This window comes from Nyctibius grandis, chromosome 1 (genome assembly GCF_013368605.1).
Source record: "Nyctibius grandis isolate bNycGra1 chromosome 1, bNycGra1.pri, whole genome shotgun sequence".
NCBI lineage: Eukaryota > Metazoa > Chordata > Aves > Nyctibiiformes > Nyctibiidae > Nyctibius > Nyctibius grandis.
The window spans coordinates 103,703,022-103,726,433 of NC_090658.1; the positions used below are offsets into that span (position 1 = coordinate 103,703,022).

Below are 23,412 nucleotides of genomic sequence, written 5' to 3' on the forward strand. Positions count from 1 at the left end.
GAAGTAATTCAACACTTTCATGCACTCCAAAGAGGATTCTTGTGATTCACAGTTCAGTTTTAAAGGGCGAGTGGGGAGGTGTTGGGATTTCCATATTTTTAAATTTATTTTTATTGTCCATACATCACAAGAATGGAGTAGAAAGAAACACAAATCCTTCAGGATTAACAAAGCTGGTAACAGGAAAACCTTCACCTCATTTTGGCAGCATCACTTGGAAAGCAACAGGGAAAACTCATGGGGTTTTCTATTACTTAAGAAGCTCTAAACACTACATCCAAATTTAATCCATTTCTTTCATATGTATATATATAAACAAAGGCTATAGTCATTAATAAACCATGTCATTTTGCTTAACTCGTGACAGATGATAATAAAACCTTTGCTTCCTGATATTTGTTCAAGACTACAGATTATTTAAATTAAACATCAATCCTTACAAACAGAAAAATACTAGTATTTACATAAAAAGGAATCTGTTTGCATAAATACAGAAAAAAAATGTATAGCTAAAAGGATCTTTCACAAGCTACATGTAAATTGAAACTGCATATCTTCATTGGTCTGTTTTTCCCTAATACTTCATCTTATTTTCTGCCTTTCTACAACTCAGGCACTTAACTGCCAATTCAGTGTCTGAGTGTCACATACAAGCTTTTACAAAATTTCACTTATGCCTGGAGACTTTCCTGTGCCCCTGGATGCTGAATAAATCCATCATCACCTTTCAGAATCCATTTTTACTACAAAACATCTACATTACAGTACTTTCATGCCTCCTCCCTCAGACAGATGAGGCATCATCAGATAGATGAGATGATACAAAATATTACTTATATACTTACACTTGACATGCTACAAAATGTACATAACCCATGTAGAATCTGTGGAAAACCTCTCCTGGTTTTCTATTTCACAGTAATAGAAGATCCAAGAAATAACAAAAACCAGCCCAGGTAAGGCCATACAGACATTCCTACTAATGTAGAGACCATTGCTACTAGACCACCACCTCCTTATGTACCTCAAGAGAAAAGAAAGCCACTTCAGGCAAAGAAATTTCAGTTCACAGCAACGTCAAAGTGCTCCACATGAAGCTACTGTCATCTTTTAGGACTCCAGTGCTTGTAAGTCCAGGCTGGCTTGAAACACTGACAGATTAAGGTAGACCTGTAAAGGTGGAGCACAGCAGCATGGAGGCCTCTCTTAACAAAGCTAACTCAGTAATGTTGCACACCCAACTTTTGATTCATACCTTGCTTCAGGCTGAGCAGACCACATGAGGTAACTGGATATGCAGATACAACATAGTATACATCTCATGGCAATGCCAGGCTAGACTCCTCAATAAGGAATGGAAAATTAACTAGAAAGTGAGCCAGGCAGGGTACTCCAACAGGCCCAATACCATTAGAGCCAAGTTTAACTACCCTCTCCACTTCCTCTCTAGCATAAATACACAGATTAGCAATTAATTGCAGAAAAAATACATTAACATTTATTTGAGAAATTGCAGTAAAATGGAAAGTCATACTATCAGACCACACAGAAATCAGCTGCAGTAACAGTGACTAGCATTTCTAAAAATAGTCATTTCATCTGTATTTAAAATAGTTTAAAAATAAATATTCAATAAGTTCAAAAAGCGTATTACTACAGTTTTTCTTAAAAGAGTTCAAAACACTCGAGTTGTGTAATCAGTAAAATTAATGGGTTTTTTAAATTAGTTCTACAGCAGAATTTCTTCTAAACACATCTTGGCAAAGGCATTTCTGAGATGAGACTTGTTCATACTTTATTCTTACACTTGCTGCTTAAAGAAGTGCTCCAACCTCTAGAAAGATTCTACACATTAATTAACCAAGTGTCATCTGATATGACTATCAGTTGCTCAATTTATTCATGTGTGACTTTGAGCTACTGACAGTTGTTTCCCATTTTTCCTTCTGATTGAAAAAAGGATTTAAGAGTTAGTCCTTCCCCAATAGTCAGCTGATCTTTATCATTAGTAGAAATGGCAAAAACATGTTAACATCACATATGCAATGTGCATTCACTGGCTTAAGATATCGTAAAACTTTACTCAGGAGACTGGCCACTCTCCATATTTCACGGAGAAATGTATGAAGAAAAAAAAATCACGTAATTGGAAAGGTAGTCATCACAATTGTTAGTGATTCAACGTACTTCTTTTTGCCTACTCCATAAACTTGCATTAAACATTCTAAAACACATCCTCTTCCTATCCTTCTATATTCCATAGTTTTCACAGCCTTTTTTGCTGTTGATCCAAATTGTTAATTCAAACTGTAATCATAACTTAAGGTACTACACCTTAATTGAGGACTCAAAATAACTTGCATGACTCCAGCTCTTTCTTGAATGCTTAATCTGACACTCACTGCTGTACCCGTTGCTTTCAATGGCTACAAAACCTACTGATTTCATTGTGACTACGCACAATAGCAAGTCCTACAAGCATCTGTATTTGGAATGCTATAAAATATTTATTGTTTATAAACAAGGGGCAACTTTTTTGATATCTGTAGAGTAGGTTTATAAAAATGCCCAATACGCTAGCCAGAATTTAACATCTAACCAAGGATCATGAAAAGCAAGGGTTACAGATAACAGAGATAATAAAAAAAAAATCACCACGGTGAATGCAGGTGCATTTACACTTGCACTGTTTGTGATTTTTCTGTCGTATAGAATTTTAGGATTATATTGCAAAGTTTTCAAAAAGTTTCTCTCCCCTTTACTTCCAAAACAGCTTTTAGAAAGGGAGCAAAGCAAGAAAAGAATCACTTTGAAATGCAAATGCAAGGCAGGCACTCTAAAGTGCAATGAAGAAATTGGGAGGGGAACCCCCAAACCCCTCACCTTTCTTTTGACACACGAGGCTTGAGATTAGCAGAAAGGATGAGTTGGAGCAAGAAAAATTCCAATTTTAAGAACTGGACAAGAGCATGTACTCCACAGAGCTTTCAAACAGAAGAAATTTTAATTCGTCTAACAAAAGTGCTGAAAGAGTTACCAGAGCGATTAGACAAAGAGCCAAGCAATAACAAGCGTATTATATTCTACGGGATTTGCAAATTTAGCATAAATATTTGCAAAGTTTACATCATAAACAATTTGAAAGTTAGGACAAAAGTGGCATGCTTTTTAGAAATGCTATAAAAATGTACTTGTCAGGATTCAACCATGTTTCTTCAAAAGTGTCAGTGAGGCAGCAATGTTGCTTTTCAACAATCATGAATTTAAGAATCCATTTATTAAGCCTAGTGAATAACTGTTGTGTTCTAAAAGCAACTACCTCACTTGAAATAATTGGTTTAGACAAAGCACATGTAAGATTTATGCTCCTTACAGAATCCTGCAATGTTGTAGGCAAGAATCAATATATTCATTTCAAGGGAAGTTTATGATTTACTATACATGGTAGTTGTAGGTAAATTGTCTCTCTTGAACCACACATAAAACTAGTAAGTGGCTGAAACTTGAATCTCAATAATGAACCTCTACTAACATACAGACAGGTGAGAAATCTAAGTCCCCACTATCACAGCAGGGATTCAGCTAGCATTATTGAGACATATGACTGAAGTTACCCAGGAAACAATTGCACACATAAATCAGTCTCATTCCACAGCGAAACACTGGAAGGCTGAGAAACACACTAGGTACATCTTCACTGGCAGTTTGGATGGCTCCTTGTCTCACTCTAGTCTTGCTCCATTGGTGATCCACAGTAAGCATCAGCTAGATCACTTATCAGTTAACTTCCAGAAACGTAACTAGTTTTCTCCAAGAAAAAGCCAGAACACAGTTGGCGAAATAATTTGTCATTAATTCCAGTGTAAACCAACTCCAGATAGATACTACTACAGCTATCACTTAGCAATTCTCTGTGAGTCATAGAAAGCCATAAGAAAATAATCAGTAGAAAACTCAAATTTCTAACACAGTGTCATCCTGAAATACCGACTTCTGTTTACTTATCAACTGCATATGCCATTACAGTTCTTTCTTACTGACTATAGTGCATCATTCTCAAATTACTGTTACCAGCACGTTAATAAATTGTTGTCACATTGCATTAAACAGGTACTATAGTAACTGACGCATTTCCGGGTTATCACATCTATCACACAACATAGAAATAAAATTGTACTTCCTGCTAATATATTCTATTCCAATAGTTTTTCTGAAATTTGGGGAACACCTCAATGGTTAAGCAAGCCTTCCATGTGCTTCAAATCCTGTACATCTTGCTTTGTTAGTTTTACTATCATGAAACACCTACGTTGATTTGAAGATGGAAGTATTTCCATACAAATCAAACTGAACAGGACCATGCGAGACCACAGCAATTGTTTATGCTGCAAATTTAGTACTTAACAAAATCTTATACTTTGTAGTAGATGCAAGAAGCAGATAGAAGAAATAGAAAGACAAAATACTGAATACAGTCAAATTTCATTTAGCTTCCTAATGTTATTTGTTATTACTTTATGTTAGCAATCTATGTAGTACCTGAAAGAAACACATGTACTTCAATTAATACAGGAGATAAAACACTGAAGGATGGATTTCAGAAAATAGACAACAATGGGACAATTAAGTGACCACAGCAAAAAGAAGGTCCACAAAGAAAGTCCAGTGAGTTTCCCTGTCTTGCAGGTAACCATTCTGCATACAGGCTTGTGCCCTCTCTGACACACAGACACAAAGTCACTTCTCTTGATTTCGCTTCTCCCTCTCAAAATACCACCATTTTATTCAGTAGACCTGTGCCTTAGACAATGACCTTACAATACAATATTACTGAGAAATGAAGACCAGCTGCTTCTCTGCAAAACTCTCACAGCAAACTTTCACCTGAGAGATTCAGAGGTCAAAGTCACTGTAATCACGTTTTACCCTGCACTGCCAAAGTTATTACCTTACTAACCTTGTATGTGCATATTATAATAAAAATCATCCATTTATGTTACAGTGAATTACTTTAAGTTAACACTGGGAACACAACACCTGAAATTAATTTCAAGTGACAAGACCATCATCCATCATACTTTCTCAACATTAATGCCACTACATAAAGCCTTCTGCTTCACTGCTTGAAAACATAGGTGTTCTAGGAAGAAAATGTTTTGCAGGTGCTGCCATGCATACTGATACTTTTCCCAAATTAGCAGGTTCTTTGCACATATAGCATAAATCAACCAAAATAGCATATTTGACTAATACTTAATTTTAAAAGAGAAATCGTTACAAATGTTAGTAAAGCTAGAAGCAACTTACTTGATCCACCTTTCTAACAATTTTGAAGATTACATCCCAAATAGGGAAAGGAATAAACAAAAAAATACATAAAAATTAGAAAACAACAGTGGGGTCTTCCTTTTGTGCTAAGTCCTCAAAACCCAACTATTTGATTCGTAGACATTTTATCAGACTACACAAGATCATACTGCAAAGTAAAAAAGTGTAGGCATTAAATTAAAAAGAAATACATGCTATCAAGACTGTACACATTAACAATGGAATCTTGATTTCTTACTTGTTATTTTCAGTTACTATTTTAATTTGCAGACAGTTAGATCCTGTAAGATGTTCTGACAAAGTATTTTCACAAAAGCAACTTTTTTCAGTGGAGTTATAATACAAAGACCAGCCAAATTATTACTACAATTCCTAGGCTCAAGATGGGGGGAAAAGGGGCTGGATTTAAATACAAGTATGACAAATCTACTGAAAAAAACACCATTAGACTATGAATGGAAAGCTCAGTTATGCTATTACTGATAATTACAAGTCTTTGTAATATAAACTCTTCAAACCCACAATAAAAGTACTCATGCTACATAGGAACATTTGCACATTCTCAAGCATTCGCATATAGCTTTAAAATGTGATGTTCAACAAGCACTAAAACTTTAGGATATTTTCTGAACCTAACGTTCATTAAGATAAGAACAATGTAACAATTCCATCTAGTTGATGCAAACACCTGACACTAATGGAGGCATTCTGGTCAGAGTCATGTTTTTTAGTATTTATTATCCCCTCCTCTGGAATTTATCCAAGAGCTATTTCAGAGGAGGAGCGCAGGAAACACAGAAGCTAACATGACTGCGTGAGCTGGAACCAGAGTGCTGAACCTCCTTTCCTCCAGTATCCAACCTCAGCAGATCTACAAGCCTAGAGACTGAAAATTAAAAGAACAGCCAAGGTTAACCCACCACAACCTAAGGGCCAAACTCCCACCCAGTTGCTCGCTCACTCCCCCTCCTCAATGGGACAGGGGGGAAATAGGATGAGAAAGCTCGTGGGTCATGATAAAGACAGGGAGATTGCTTACCAGTTACCACTGCAGGCAAAACAGACTCAACTTGGGGAAAATTAATGTAATTTACTGTCAATCAAAATAGACTCAGGTAGTGAGAAAGAGACAAACATTAAAACAACACCTCTTCTCCTCTCTCTCCCAAGCCAAACTTTACTCCCTCACTCCAGACGACTCCACCTCCCCCCGCCCTGAGCAGCGCAGGGCAGAGGCAGCTATCGTCGGTCCATAACAGCTCCTCTCTGCAGCTCTGTCCTGGTTTCATGGGATTTTGTTTCAGTTTGTGGCCAGCCATGATGACTGCTATTCTTGGAATAACCTGCTGCAAGGTCTGTAGCTAAATATACTTTTGTGTGGTTTGTGTTATTGTTGATATTGGTTTCTTTATTTTATTAAGTCTGTCTAATTTCAACCCACGAGTCTCCCTCTTTCCCAATTCCCTTCCTCAGTTGGGGAAGGGACATTGTGTAAGAGAAAAACTGTTATTGTTTAGCCCCGGGTGTGGGCTCAACAAAGACAAGCTCCTACCCACTCCTGTATTTCCCCTGCTCTGGTCTCTCTCCTACGGACTGCAGTCCTTCAGGGATAAAAAAAAAAAAAAAAAATTTGCTTCAGTGCAGGCTCTCCACAGGCTGCCGTTCCTTCAGGAACTCTCCACTTGCTCCAGTGCGAGGTCCTCATAGGTGCCGTGAAGATCTGCTCCAGCATCATGGAGCTCCTCCTCTGACCCTGGTGCTCCCTCTGCTGCTTCTCACTCCTTTTGGTTCTCTCCTCCTCTCTCTGTCAGGTGTTTTGCTCTTTCTCAAATACATTTCCCCCAAGGCACCACCACCGTGGCTGCGGGGCTGAGCTGTGCCCTGCGGTGGGTGGGTTGGAGCCGTCTGGAATCAGCTGTGTCTGGCCCAGGGCAGCCCCGGCCTCTCCTCACAGAGGCCACCTGCACCCCATACACACATTTAGTCAAGACTACTAGTTGAATTTTATTAATAAAAAGAGCATTTTATGTGCTCAACCTAAATCCATAATCTCTATATAAAGGATTTGCTGATCAATCACACAGGAAGAGTATTTGTATCAGACACTAAGTACTAAATGGTACTACGAGAAAAGTAGTTCAAAAAACCTAAATGCATCTTCAGAAATTACATCATTTCTGGGGATTGGACGTTACAGAGAAGCTCACGCTGAATGCTGCAGCACTTCCAGGAGGTGGGAGATGTCGTCCACCCCTATGCCCGCTGCCGTTTAACCACACAGGGCAGGAATCATGGAGGCAAACTGCTGTCCAATGCAAACCCCTGTTCAAACAAGTCAGACAACTGCTAATGTAATATTAAGTCATTTTCTCAATTATTTGAGGACACTGCTGATAAAGGTGAGTCCTAACCAATGATTTGGCAGCCTCTTCTCTCCTTTCCCCCTCTTGTCCCATTTCGGATTTCTCTGGAGCAATCCTCCTTTGTGCAGCACTGAGTATAACATCGCTCTGATATGGGTCTGTGGGTCTGAACTGCCACACTAAGCCAGAACAACTATCCTCAAAAAAGGAGATCCAATAGTACCAATGATTTCACAACCCAAGTTCACTACATGGCTGTAACTGAAATTACCAAAACGCAGCATAGCATTACTGCAGAAATGTTTGTGTATTGGCATAAACACAGTGAGACCCTCATGAATGAAATATAATGCAATTTGAATTAATAAAAGTTTGGTTTAAGTTGTAAAACAATTGTAGAGCTAATAGTACAACATACATGATCTACAGAAAATGTTTAGGCTTTCTACAGTTTAATCATCATTAATGGCACAAAGGAAATTACTTACTATAGAATGTGTCAGGGAATACAGAAAGAAGGTCCTTGCAGTATTGATTTTGCACATAAAATGAACTTCTTCAGTTGTATTTGCAATTGCCAAGAAGGCTTGAATAGTATTAACTACCCCTATTATTGAGCCTCAAGGAATAGCCACATAGTCGAGATGTCAAACTCATTTTTAAAGGATGAAACAAAACATACGACTGCTTCGTGGGCTTGACTAGTAAGCAATTAAAGCACAACTCTGACTAAACTGAATTTGTGCCAGTGTCAACATGAAACTTCTTTTGAAAAAGTCAGTACTATGAATTATTTACTGTTCTTTCAAAGCTCAGTATTAACACATCAATTCACTCTCATTATATTCCTCCTTTCTAACCCCAGCTAAAATCACCCTGTAACATGCAGGACGGTGGTGACACAAGCCTGCAATGCAGTGAGCAATGTAGCAAGGCTAGGCGACCTCCCAAATTATTCAATCCTTTGGAGACCTGGGAAGAGTTGCTTTAGCAGAAGCAGACTCCCATAAAGTGTAACAGCTTCAGATCACCTTGGAAAAGACAGGGCAGGCCTTCATCATGAAATCACTCCTGTGTAGGGATAACCCCTTCCAAAAACCTGCGCATGCGACTGCTTGGAGTAGCACCAAACCACCTCCAAGAGGCAAGACATACATCACAGTACAAATAATCAGTTAACACCACACAAACAGCCCACACATGGAAAATTACGCTGCTTTAACATTGAAGAATTGAACCGCTAATGAGAGCTGTAAGAAAGATTCCTCAAAACTACGTGCATGAAAGACTGTCTTTTCACTATCATCTATATTCAGCGTATTTTGTCCCTTAGAAGCTCATAGCAGACTCTCAAAGCCAGAAGTATTGGCCAAAGTCAAAATACCCCACAGAAGAAACAAGTATTTAGCCTAATGTTATGGCCCTGCGAAGATACAAACCCCTTCTTTAGAAAAAGCATTCAAGCTTAATCTGAATTATTACACCATTAAGATCTTTAATTCTCAAATTCTAATAAAACAAGGATTGTCCGTTAGAAAGTGCCGAGAACAAGGCATAAATAGCCAGATGCTGCAAAAACACTAAAACATACTCCCAAAAGCACGTAAGTAATGCTTACGAAAGTAGTAATGTTATCAAACACATTCATTAAGAGACAAATCAAATAACAAATCAGTGATGCTGTTTAAGGCTCTATTACTTCTTAAGTCCGGCCATGACAGACAAATTCTATGCGAAGTCATGAAGACCTCTGTGCTACCACAGTGCCTGGAATTCAGCACATTTCTCAATTGATTTCTCCTTGGCAGCAGACACATACAAACATCCATGTGCTATGAAAGCACTACCAAGCAACACTAAACCAGCTGTACTTGCAGAACTTAAGCCTAGGCCAAACAGTATTTCAACAACCACTTTTCACAAACAATACTGGAAGTGTGCCACTGTGTTAGAACTTCTATTGAAATGTGCCTCTTCGCTCCCGATATGGCTGAGGAAAAAAGTTACCTTGCTAAAGATTATCCTCCTAATTTGTACGTTGTGGAACAGCAACTGCTACCATCTTTAAATTTTAAAGATTCCTCATGTACAACCCTTTCTTTAAAAGTGTATTCTTATAGTTTCATTGAAATTAATTGATGATTATAGTTCTGTTCCAGTGAAAACTACACTAATTATCCAGCTACCAAGTGTCACACTCCAGTTATGACTTTGTTTGGTATAACAGAGTAATGTTAGATTGACCTCTGTAGAACATTCTGGATTTTTGGCCTTCATTTCCAAAAGACTGAATTTAATAATATTCCTAGCATCTCTCAGCAGTGCACTGTGCTGGCTAAAATTAGCTGAAACAGAATCACAGAACACAGAATCACAGAATCAATCAGGTTGGAAGAGACCTCTGGGATCATCAAGTCCAACCATTGCCCTGACACCACCATGTCAACTAGACCACGGCACTAAGTGCCATGTTCAGTCTTTTCTTAAACACATCCAGAGATGGTGACTCCACCACCTCCCTGGGCAGCCCATTCCAATGTCTAATAACCCTTTCTGAAAAGAAATTCTTCCTGATGTCCAACCTGAACCTCCCCTGGCAAAGCTTGAGGCTGTGTCCTCTTGTCCTATCGCTAGTTGCCTGGGAGAAGAGGCCAACTCCCACTTCACTACAACCTCCTTTCAGGTAGTTGTAGACTGCAATAAGGTCACCTCTGAGCCTCCTCTTCTCCAGGCTAAACAACCCCAGCTCACTCAGCCATTCCTCATAGGTCAGACCCTCCAGACCCTTCACCAGCTTGGTTGCCCGCCTCTGGACTCCCTCCAACACCTCAACATCTTTCTTGAAGTGCGGGGCCCAGAACTGGACACAGTATTCAAGGTGCGGCCTCACCAGTGCCGAGTACAGAGGGACGATCACTTCCCTAGACCGGCTGGCTACACTATTCCTAATAGAGGCCAGGATGCCATTGGCCTTCTTGGCCACCTGGGCACACTGCTGGCTCATGTTTAGCCGGCTGTCAATCAGCACCCCCAGGTCTCTTTCCACCGGGCCGCTTTCTAACCACTCTTCCCCCAGCCTGTAACGCTGCATGGGGTTGTTGTGGCCGAAGTGTAAGACCTGGCACTTGTTCTTGTTGAACCTCATGCCGTTGGTCTCGGCCCATCTATCTAACCTGTCCAGATCCCTCTGTAGGGCCTTCTTACCCTCCAGCAGATCGACACTCCCACACAGCTTGGTGTCATCTGCAAATTTGCTGAGGGTGCACTCAATCCCTACATCTAGATAATCTATGAAGATATCAAACAGCACCGGCCCCAGAACTGAGCCCTGGGGAACACCGCTAGTGACCGGCCGCCAGTTGGACTTTGCCCCATTCACCACCACTCTCTGGGCTCAGCCATCCAGCCAGTTTTTAACCCATCGAAGAGTCCACCCATCCAAGCCCCGGGCAGCCAGTTTGTCTAGGAGGATGCTGTGGGAGACTGAAGAAGGGGAAAACGGGGGGGGCGGCTCACAGGTGCTGGGCGACGGTCCAGAGTAACGACACCATCTCAATGTGAGTATGGAAGTTCTCCGTTTATTCGCTAAGCACGCAGCGGGTATATAGGCTGTAAGCTGAGTGCATGCTAATCACGTGTCCCGATCGCACTTCTGATTGGTCTATAGATTTACATACTCAGAGCCGTGACCGCCCCCCCCCCCACCCCGGATGCAGCAGGCACCGCGGAGCTCCTTGTTTTGCACCGCTCAAGGGGAGTCCAAGGTCGCTAGCTCTGGGCTTAACTCTTGCTCAAAGCCTGGGTTGCTCAGACTGCTCAGTGGAACAAGATCGTGCCCCTTCTCACTTAACCAAGCCTCTACAATTCTCCCTTCTTGTTTGTGAGCAAGCCAGGCCTGATTTACAAGTTTCATTAAAGCTTTCTGCAGGCAAGAAAATAGACATGGTAACACCAATAAGATAACTGCAATCACAAAAACTCCCGTAAGAACCATTTTTACCAGTTCCATCACCCATCCGCCAATTCCTAGGTCTCCAAGCCAGTCATCCAGGAATCCATGGTGTTCACGTAACCGGTTTGTGGATTTTATCAAATCCTGGACCTGCTTATGAATAGACTGAGAAGAATCGTTTAAATCCATACAACACATCCCATCAAAGTCTTGGCACCCATGTCCATGCATAAGCAAAAAAATCTATAGCAGCTCTATTTTGCAAAGTTGCATGCCTAACACTGTCTACATCATTTGCTAAAGCTTCTAATACCCGGGATGTTTTATTGACCCTTTTTCCACTCCGGCAGGCCAACCTTCGTATCTGCGAGATTGCATGTGCCGAAGCAACCCCGGGGGCAAAGATAGATGCGAAGATTGTCTCAGTTTTTGACCATAGTTCTACCTCATCCTCACACTCCTCATCAAATGCGACATGCCCCGTCAGCAATAATTGGCTCATTCACGGGCAGCCATTTACATCTGTCGCGTTTCCTCGCCCCTCCGATTTCTCGGGGAGGTGTGGTTTTACTTATCGGCTCGGCACCCAAAGTGGTCCCTGGTCGGTGGCCACGCACATATATCCCCGTCCATTAAGGATCACTGGCACTGGTCCTTTCCACTCCCCTGTAGCAGGTTCCTGATAAATCACCTGTAACTGAGGTATAATGGTGTTATTATTAAATTTCAACTGCTGGTGATGTACTACAACCAGTGGTTCTTCTCGGTCCCCTGTCAAACACAGAAAATTCAGAGTAAACAACACTTTATGCAACCGCGATGTTGGATCATTATCTACTTCCTTCTGTCTCCTCAAATATTTCTTTAAGGTTCTATGGGTACGTTCGATGATCCCTTGACCTGTCGGGGAGTGTGGTATACCAGTAACATGTTTCACTCCCCAGCGTGTTAAAAATACACAAAACTTTTGGCTGGTGTATGCTGGTCCATTATCTGTTTTGATCTGTTCTCTCCACATCGATAGCAATTTCCTTGAAAGGATTGTCCCGCTCGTGTTGGTCGTCATGTCCCTCTTTGTTGTACCATCGCGGCCAAAGGTTGAACCACTTCCTTAACGGCACTTTGTACGGCAGCAGCAACGGTATTGCTAGCTCTTTGCACATCAGCACGTTCAACTCGCTTCACCATTTCCTCCACCCCTGCACCTTTAGGTAAGCTAGCGAGCAACTGTTTAGTTTGTTTGTTCGCGTTATCAAAAGCCAAAATCTTTAACATCTGCTGCCTGTTATCATCATCAAGATCAGGATGATTCATTACGGCTTCCCATAGTCTATTAATAAAGTTCTCATATTTCTCCGTAGCTCCTTGAACCACCGATCCGAATGACGGGATCGCGGAGCCAGGCAAGGCTTGGAATGCTTCAAATGCAAGCTGTGCAGATTTTTGTAGGACTAATGCCGGTAACTGTAACTGTGCTTGCACCATAGAATAAGCTCCTTGTCCTGTGAGAATGTCCATAGTAATTCCATGTAAAGGATCATTTGGATTGTTCGTTCTTCGCGCAGCTTCATTGGCTGCTCGTTGTGCCCATTCTGAACCCCACAAAAGGAATTGAGTAGGTGTCAGCAACAGTTTCATTAAATTCCGGGAGTCATGCGGGCATAAGAGATCAGCAGAAAAAATCCAGGAGACTATACTCCTCGTAGCGTCTGATTTTACTCCATACTGTGTAACTCCAGCTTTTGCTTGTTGAAGAATTTTCCAATCATGTGGTTCCCAAGTAGCTACTCCATTCTGTTGTAGCACTGGAAAAGCTCCCACTCCACCTAGATCAGCAGCAGCACTCCAGTGTCCTTCTAATATGGCATCACGAATCACCCCACTCCACCTCGGTGCCCAAGGGGCAAGTGGAAGCGGAGCATCCCTGGCGTTGTCTCTGTTTTGTAATCCATGAATGGATGCTCTTGGTTGTAGTTGCTGTACCTTTAAATCCTTTAATTCTCGCAAGACCTGCTGTAAGAGGCCGGTGGGGTCGGCTTCCGGGTTCCCACGTTCAGGTGGGGCAGATGACGTTGATCTTGACGGGCAGGGCGAGGGCAGAAGGGGTGGGTACGCCGGCGGCGCCGAGGGAGGAGGCCGGCTCCCCTCTCCTCCCACCAACCGGGCAGGGTCGGGAGGAGCTGACCACTCCTCCTTCTCCTCCTCCTCTTCCGCCTTCCGCTCCCCTTGCCGCGTGACTAAATTCTTGCTGCACCACTGCTCCCGAGAGGCTGCTGCCTCTACCACCGCACGGGCTTCGGCTACAGACGGTTGTATCGGCGCCGACATGCCCTAAACTGCCGGTAACCCGAAGAAACGAGCCAGAGCCCCAGAAGTTTTTTCCTTTTTAGCGGGGGGGGGTGGACGCCGGTGCCGCCAGCATCTGAGCAGCCGCGCAGGCGACCTCTCTTTCTGCCCTCATAGTTTTTAAAGTCTCTATCACTTTTTGCCAGAGTCCACGCACCTCCTTAATTTCTTTTTCCTCGGGGTCATTCTCAATAGTCTTTTCCCACATAGTGTCTCTCATTTCTCTCTGTTCCTCCACAGAAAATACAAGCGCTGTGTCTTTAAAATGTCCCCAGCGCTGGCCCAACTTTATCAGCGTAATTAGCTGTTTTCCCGCTGTCTCGCTCCCTCTCTTAGAGAGGATACTTGCAAGTAACGCGGATGCAGCCTCTGTCTCCATGGCTGCCCTTTTTTACTCTGGGAGCTGAGTGGCCAACTCATCCAGTGTCTGCTCTGCCTTCTTTGACCCAAGCAGCACCACTCCCAGCCGTCCTTTTCCCAACACCCTCCTGATCGCTGCTTACCACAGTCTCGGAGAGAGCACGCCGAAGGGAACCATCCTCTGCTACCAGTTGAAGAAGGGGAAAATGGGGGGGGCGGCTTGCAGGTGCTGGGCGACGGTCCAGAGTAACGACACCATCTCAATGTGAGTATGGAAGTTCTCCGTTTATTCGCTAAGCACGCAGCGGGTATATAGGCTGTAAGCTGAGTGCATGCTAATCACGTGTCCCGATCGCACTTCTGATTGGTCTATAGATTTACATACTCAGAGCCGTGACTGCCCCCCGCCCCCGGACGCAGCCCTGCCTCCCGTTTAAGCAGGCACCGCGGAGCTCCTTGTTTTGCACCGCTCAAGGGGAGTCCAAGGTCGCTAGCTCTGGGCTTAACTCTTGCTCAAAGCCTGGGTTGCTCAGACTGCTCAGTGGAACAAGATCGTGCCCCTTCTCACTTAACCAAGCCTCTACAGGAGACAGTGTCAAATGCCTTACTGAAGTCTAGATAGACTACATCCACAGCCCTGCCCTCATCTACTAAGCGGGTCACTTGGTCATAGGAGACCAGGTTGGTCAAGCAGGACCTGCCTTTCATGAATCCATGTTGGCTGGCCCCAATGCCCTGATTGTCCTGCATGTGCCGAAACAGCTTATTAAATGTGGTTTCACAAAATAAATTAGTAATCAAAACCCCACAACTTCAATCAGGAGCTTTGGAATAGGACAGAAATCACTAATCTTCCTTTATTCCTTACTCTGAAAATATGGTGAACAAAACATATATATTAAAACTAAAAACTAATGCAAACCTGAAACAGTGCAGTAACTTAAAACATAGCAGTTCTATAGAAGACAGTTTTCCAAGCTCATAAGTGTTAAAATTTCTAAACCATGATTACAGAGGATAACATAACGAAGTAGTTTTTTACTATGAAGCAGCTATTAGCATTAACAAAGTAATCTGGTTAAATGAATTATATACAAGATAGTGTGTGTCCATAAGAAAAAGTTGCAGATTTTTCCTCAAACTGAAAAGTTAGGTAGCCTACTCATTACAGTTCCTACTGTTTTTCAGACTTCTCCTCAGCTACTCACACAACAGGCAAATTCCAGAATTTCATGAAGCTTCTCAAAAGCATTTTAAATAGAGGCAGACAACCTGCATACTTAGCCACATTTCTATAGAATACATTCATTGTTTTTAAGTCCTTTGTGTGTTATCAGCGTTCAGCAAGAACATTACGCATCAACTGAAATACGGATGTCTCTAGTTGCAGTTGTATTAAAGAGTTCTAACGGAAATGTTCACAGAAGAGTATCACCATTTTCACTGCACATTAAACACACAGATTCCAGTTATATTCAAAATTAACGAATTAGAAAATTAGCATACTGGCAGCTTCTTAAAGAAATGCATTTTTACTTCACACTGTTTGTTTACTAAACATTCTTGGTTAACCTTGATATTAATGTGACATAGCAATATGAGGCTTTGAAAACATTTTTTAAAAGCAATCCAAACTGCCTTCATGTTACTCAATGCTGTATTTTCTAGGACTCAAGTTCTGTGCATTATACATGATCACTGACTTTTAAACCCTGTGAGGAGTCTAATACTGTAAAACTAGCAATTCCTAAATTGATCACTGAATTACTAACAGAACAACATTCACATACAGTATTTATCATAGGCATCCTAACTAGATTTGATACCTCAAACATTCGTACAATGAAGATTTTATTTTTGCCTGACATGTTCTGACTTATCCTCATTTCAGTTCTCACCAACAAAAGAAAAAAAACACAAGTCACTATTTGACTTGTTTCAACAAAAAACTGTTGCAAAATGTTGTGGGATAAAAGGTTGATACAAAGAGAAAAAGCAGTTGTGTGTTTGGCACTAACATTTTGAATTAAAAGTCATGTTACTCTCTAGGTGGGAAACAATTTTAAAATTCTCTAGCAGAAATTTCCTTACAATGCACATCACATGCTAAATTCCATTTAAAATTAATGAACTCTCAGCTCATAATTAACTTTTTTTTAGTGCTGTCAGCACTTTTGATAGGGTTTCTGGTATTCTCCAGAGGAAGCACATAAGTTCAAAAATCCAAAAGGCTACTGTCCAAGAGTGTCACTAAACAATGCACCAAAAGTTGTAAAAATCAGACTGTATCAGACTTACCGCCAGTGCTTTAGATAACTTTGCTCTATAGTTATTCGAAACAATTGCATCAATCTCCTTGAGTGGCACATATGCAAAGCCATCTTTAATAAACACTCTCCTGGCTCTAAACAGATCCACAGCATCTGCAAGTCCAACCTGAGGAAGAAGAAAAACTCACACCGTGGAACAGCAAAACAATGCAGTAGCAGTGTTTACAACCCTAAGATTCAAGATGCACCAGTAAAGCTTTAAGTCATCCTCCATCTTTTAACAAAGGTCTATCCAGGCAAAACACAAAAGATTTTGAAATTAAATGTTGACTTTGGAATAGCTGGTCATTATCTTGGCAGAAAAATATTGTTTACTTAGAGAAAGTCATGCAACTAGGCAAAACAAGTGACTTTATAGTTTGCATCTATGATCATTAGCCCAATTATGTAGCTTTGCATCACTGGCTGATTTGACATTTGAAAATGGATTTCTGTTGGCTTTCTGTTTCAGACCCCTTGAAATATTTGATTCATGTAAGCTACGTATAAAAGGTCTTGGAAACAGATCTGGAACCCAACCAGCTTTGCTCCAAAGAAGAATCAGTGGGCTACATTAGATACTTCTTTTCTCCCCCCTTGCTCTCTTGCAAAAAGAATTCCAGACTAATATAATCAGACCAAACCTAGTTTCAGCAACAGGTGTTTGAGAATGTCTCCATTCTGAACGGTCTGTCAGTCAGGCAAGTTAAGTCATTTGTCTGGGAAACATTAAAACTTAAGAACTGTTTTTGTGGCGAAAGACAAGGGACAGTAGAAGAGGACAGAAGACATTAAGAGTAGTTTAAAGCTCCCTTTATTCTCCCAGTCCCTCCCTCTACCCTTATAATGACATGAAGAAGAAGAACTCTCATTAGTCTCAGTTAAGTTAGATACCTTGACTAACTGTTAGCAGTAGTATTATGTAAACTTAAAATTAGTAACTCCAAGTTTAACTGAAAGAGAATGAATGCAAATCTGTGGAACGTAGCAATTTCTACTTACCTTATAGAACATTTGTTCTTTTACTTTAGCCATAGTGATGCCAGGGGTTGATGTAAACAGCTCATTTGTCAACTCATTTTTCAGGTCTTCACTAATCTAAAATTAAGAGCTTGTTTTAAAACTGCTGAAATACTTTAGAATAAGGCTTGGTTTTTTTAAATCAACACGAGCTAAAAGATTACTTGATCTGTAAATATATCATCACTTTAGTTGACAAGTGAAAAAGAATTACATATTCAGCAATCACTAATAATTAAGCAGAAAGCAGCAAAACACTAGTGGTCAATAGTGTTAACCTTCCTTCTGAAGCAGTAGTGCAGCTTTTATAATGTAATAATTTTAAACATTAACACAAGAACTAAAAACCACACTTTTAAAAAGTCAACTTCTTCAAAATAAAACTTGTGACAATCCCTGCTCATATCTGGATTTACTGTATGCATTACAACAAAGCATGATGACTCAGTGGCAAGGACTTAAACAACTTTGTCAGATTTTTAACAAAAACATCGGTTTCAGCTCATTTTTAAATCCAGACTTTTAGAAAAATGACATATCATCTTATATTCATGGATTTATCTCTCTCCTTTTTGTTGAGAAGTGAGAACAATGGTATAGTTATTGTTCTCTAAATGTTGGTGCTTTTCCAGTTCTTGAAACAGGTAAGTTAAGCAGCAATGCTCTAATTTAACAATGTAAAGTATTTAAGCCAAAATTTCTAGCTTGAAGAATAATGGACAATGTTACACTTCCTAATATAAAAATGTAAACTCTGAATATACATAAACAAACATACATTATGCTTTTTGACTACTTAATGATGCACCAAATACAGCAGAAAAGCCACATTTGAAATTAGCATATTGTAATGATTTTACTAGTCAATAAATCATTTTGTGGTTTTATTCAATAGAAAACCATTAACAACAAAATTTGAAATCAAATTGTTCTGCTTTTAAATCAAGATTAAGCTCAGGCTTTAAAACGTGAAAGAAGTAATAAATGAAAAAACCTTAAATCATAAATAATCCACTCTGATAAAACAGATCATACATGCTGCTAATCCAGCAATGCCACCTCATAACTTAACCACATGCAACAACAGTCTTCAATATTTGCACAATATGTTCCTGATAAAGTATAATGAACTACTGGTCCCTGACTGAAAGGGATTACATGTCAAGGAACACAGAATACCTTCCCAAACCATAGATGGATACAGATGTCACCAAAGTATAATGCATTGTGTGACACCGCTCTACATAAACTGGATGTGTGCTCCAATACCTATGGAGAGATGATATAAGGCTGCAGTCCAGACAGCTTTTAGAGACTAGTCAGGAACCAAGCCAAGGCTATCACATGCAATAGATAACCGGACTCTAAACGCAAGATAAAAAAGACACTGAGTTCCTTGCTCTCCATGGAAAGGGATATGCATAAGCAGTTCAGTTTCTTCTCTGAATGAGGCGGAATATCTAATTTGTTGACTAACATTTCTATGCAGTTAAATGGGCACTTAAATAAAACTTTTTTCCTTCTTCCCAGTTGAAAAATTGAGAAAATGAAACAAAACAAAACACTTCTCTTGGAAGTCATAGGAAGGACTTTTCATTTCAAACTTGGAGGAGTAGATCAGCAAATCCCCTCTATGAAACTGATTTGATAGATGCATATGAAACGGCCAAGGCAGCAATGTCTAGAAGGCTTACAGTTACCCTGTCTGCATCTTGATGTAATCTGTAGTACTCTCTCAGGAAAATCAGCTTTAAAAAATAATAATAAAGCTGCCAGCAAGGGAGAAGAATGTAACTTTGGAGACAGAGGAAATACACAGTAGCATTAAATTTCTTCATGTGAAAATCTAAAGCTCAGGGAAAAACAGCCTGTAAGGAAACCACTTTTCTTTAACAAAGTAGCTGTATCAAAACAATTAAATGTGTTTGTGTAAATAATACGAGAAAACATTTTCTATAAAATACTTTCACTAACAATCTTATGCTTGTTAGTCTTTGAAAGATTCCTGCTTTTCAAACGTGGCACCCTGGAACTATACACAAATTTCACACAGTGCTACCAAAACCTTGCTACTCCCTCCAGATAGATTTATACTTATTCAAAGAAGAATGATAAGTCACCACATCAGCCTGCAAGCTTGCCTTTCACCTAATATAGACCAAAGTTTTAATTTTAATTCCAGAATAGTGACTTCCATTTTTCAAACATAACACTTTTATGCTTTCTCAGTAGAAATCACTTAAGAGAGCCCCATCTACTGTGTCATTCCAAACCCTTGGTAAAACTCTTCGAATAAAACCAGTACAACATACTGTATAGCTATAGTGGTTACAATTGCATTATTTCTTCTAGGATATCTCACTAAAAAAAAACATCAAACCAGGCCAAGGATAGGTTTTTTTACAGAAAGCCACTAAAACAGTCCAGTGACTGTTTTACAGATATGCTTAAAATACCAGAGGGAGAATGAAAAGAGGGAAAGGCAAAGGATTCCTTGCTTATTTGTTTTTCAAAACCCAATTAGTTCATTTTCATCAACAAAACCATTTTATTAAGTATTACATTTAATGTCAAGAGTTTTTTATCTTTTAATATACACATAAAATAATTATACTGACTCCAAACACAAGCTGTCTAGGTCTTTCTTTATTAGTAATTTGACCGTATCAACCTTGTACAGATGTAAAGTCACAGTGATTTTAGATTTTCTTGCATCTCACTAGCAAAAAATTTAACACTGTTGAGGTAAAAGCGATCCTGGCGAAATCTCCAGCAACACAGGTTAATGGGCTAAAGATGTGGATAAGATTGTGCATAGTGTTACTGAAAATACAGTTTTATCAGAAATTGTATTTTTTAAACAAACAGATATTATTGCAAACCAATATTTATCATATAAATAAATAATACTTATAAAGCTGTTAAATCATTTACTTCTTATAGCCTCGGGTATCTCATAGGTTAGGCAAACCTGCAGCAGCCCTACAAACACTTTGCTCCTTGCCTTTTCACCAAATTCATATTGTCTTCATTTTTTCAGCTAGCGGAGAGAGAAAGAAGAAACAAGTATATCCCTAGGCCCTAACTACAGCTGGGAGATGACTCCAGAATGCATTTAAAAATAAAACTTGATTCCCTAAAGACTGGAACATTAAAAATAACCTTGCATTGTCATTAAGGATTTTACCATTTTCACATAAAATTGTGTAAAATTGACTGAAGATGTGTCACGGTTTAAGGTTGGGCCGGCTATTAAACCGGTGGCAGACACTCTCTATTAACCCTCCCAATCCCCCTAGAAGGGAAAGGGAAAGGGAAAAGGGAGAGAGACTTATGGGTTGGAAAGCTAAAGCAGTTTTAATGAACTATAATAATGAAAAATAGTATAATAATAATAATGGAAATAATTACATATATACAAATATATACGAAACCAAGATCGAACTCCCCCTGATGTCAGTCACATCACCACCGGCACTGCAGGGCAGGCTCTAGGAAGGCCCAGGCTGGGCCCAGCAATGGATGGGAACTGGATTCAAGGATCCACAGATCGGGATCGGGGGCAGCAGGAAAACGGACAGAGTCCTCTTCGGACACCGGACATAGCACAAGGGGCGAGACCCTCGTGATCCCCTCGCTTTATACCGAGAATGACGTGTATGGGATGGAATGCCTTCGTCGGTCAATTTTGGGTCACCTGCCCTGTCTGCTCCCCGCTGCAGCTGCAACCCCCCTTCGGCTCTTCACTCGTAAGCAGTGAGGAATTTAGCAGTGACCTTGGTTTCTCTGAGAATAAGTACAGCAAGAGCCTTTCTCCATAACATCCCTACCGGTGCCACAGTGATAACTACAAACTTCGAGCGTTATCAGTTCTGGAAGCAGAGACTGTCTGCAAAGCATGCAGTTAGTTTCAGAAAGTGCAGTTACTTAGAAGAGACTTAGCTGAAAGTAAAAATCACTGAAAGGAAAATTGGTCTGGTTTAGGCCAAACCAGGACAAGATGCAATGCAATGAAAATAAGCTCCTTACAGTCTAAACTCAGATTCAAGCTTTCAGTTAGGTCATGCCTGTACCTCTGTATACAGAGCATCATAAAACATGTATCCCAGTTTTTCTTGGTTCATGGAAGCTGGAAAACCCCTTTTTTTTGCCTTTTTTTTTTTTTTAATAAGAACACTACAGCTTGTACATTTCACAGAATCACAGAATGTTAGGGATGGGAAGGGACCTCGAAAGATCATCTAGTCCAATCCCCCTGCCGGGGCAGGATTGCCTAGACCATATCACACAGGAACGCGTCCAGGCGGGTTTTGAATGTCTCCAGAGAAGGAGACTCCACAACCTCTCTGGGCAGCCTGTTCCAGTGTTCGGTCACCCTCACCGTAAAGAAGTTTTTCCTCAAATTTAAGTGGCACCTCCTGTGTTCCAGCTTGCACCCATTGCCCCTTGTCCTGTCAAGGGATGTCACTGAGAAGAGCCTGGCTCCATCCTCACGACACTTGCCCTTTACATATTTATAAACATTAATGAGGTCACCCCTCAGTCTCCTCTTCTCCAAGCTAAAGAGACCCAGCTCCCTCAGCCTCTCCTCATAAGGGAGATGTTCCACTCCCTTAATCATCTTCGTGGCTCTGCGCTGGACTCTCTCTAGCAGTTCCCTGTCCTTCTTGAACTGAGGGGCCCAGAACTGGACACAATATTCCAGATGCGGCCTCACCAGGGCAGAGTAGAGGGGGAGGAGAACCTCTCTCGACCTGCTAACCACACCCCTTCTAATACACCCCAGGATGCCATTGGCCTTCTTGGCCACAAGGGCACACTGCTGGCTCATGGTCATCCTGCTGTCCACTAGGACCCCCAGCTCCCTTTCCCCTACGCTGGTCTCCAACAGCTCTGTCCCCAACTTGTACTGGTACCTGGGGTTGTTCTTGCCCAGATGCAGGACTCTACACTTGCCCTTGTTATATTTCATTAAATTTCTCCCCGCCCAACTCTCCAGCCTGTCCAGGTCTCTCTGAATGGCTGCGCAGCCTTCCGGCGCATCAGCCACTCCTCCCAGTTTTGTGTCATCAGCGAACTTGCTGACAGTGCACTCTAATCCCTCATCCAAGTCATTAATGAATATATTGAATAGTACTGGTCCCAGAACCGACCCTTGCGGGACTCCGCTAGACACAGACCTCCAACTGGACTCTGTCCCATTGACCACCACTCTCTGGCTTCTTTCCTTCAGCCAGTTCACAATCCACCTCACTACCCGATCATCCAGACCACACTTCCTCAGTTTAGCTGCGAGGATGCTGTGGGAGACCGTGTCAAACGCTTTACTGAAATCGAGATAGACCACATCCACAGCATTACCATCATCTATCCACCGGGTTAAATCCTCATAAAAGGCTATCAAGTTGGTTGAGCATGACTTCCCCTTGGTGAAGCCATGCTGAGTGCCCCTAATGATCCCCCTATCCTTGATGCGTCTAGAGACAGCACCAAGAACAAGTTGTTCCATCACCTTTCTGGGGATGGAGGTGAGGCTGACCGGTCTATAGTTCCCCGGGTCCTCCTTCTTGCCCTTTTTGAAGACTGGAGTGACATTCGCTTTCCTCCAGTCCTCAGGCACCTCTCCTCAACTTAGCAAAGATGATGGAGAGTGGCCTAGCAATGACTTCCGCCAGCCCCCTCAGCACCCGCGGGTGCATCCCATCAGGGCCCATGGATTTATGGACATCCAGGT

At 41.1% G+C, this 23,412-nt stretch overlaps 1 protein-coding gene across 1 annotated transcript in view; it reads right to left on the reverse strand.

Annotated features, from left to right (window-relative positions):
• The window catches only part of PRIM2 (DNA primase subunit 2), a 144,282-nt gene that overhangs the window by 95,772 nt on the left and 25,098 nt on the right, over positions 1–23,412 (reverse strand). The window contains exons 6-7 of the mRNA XM_068408980.1: positions 17,661–17,756; positions 16,648–16,785 (exon numbers count right to left, since the gene is read on the reverse strand). Of these exons, the coding sequence (XP_068265081.1) occupies positions 16,648–16,785; positions 17,661–17,756 (234 nt within the window). The remainder of the gene's footprint in view (positions 1–16,647; positions 16,786–17,660; positions 17,757–23,412) is intronic.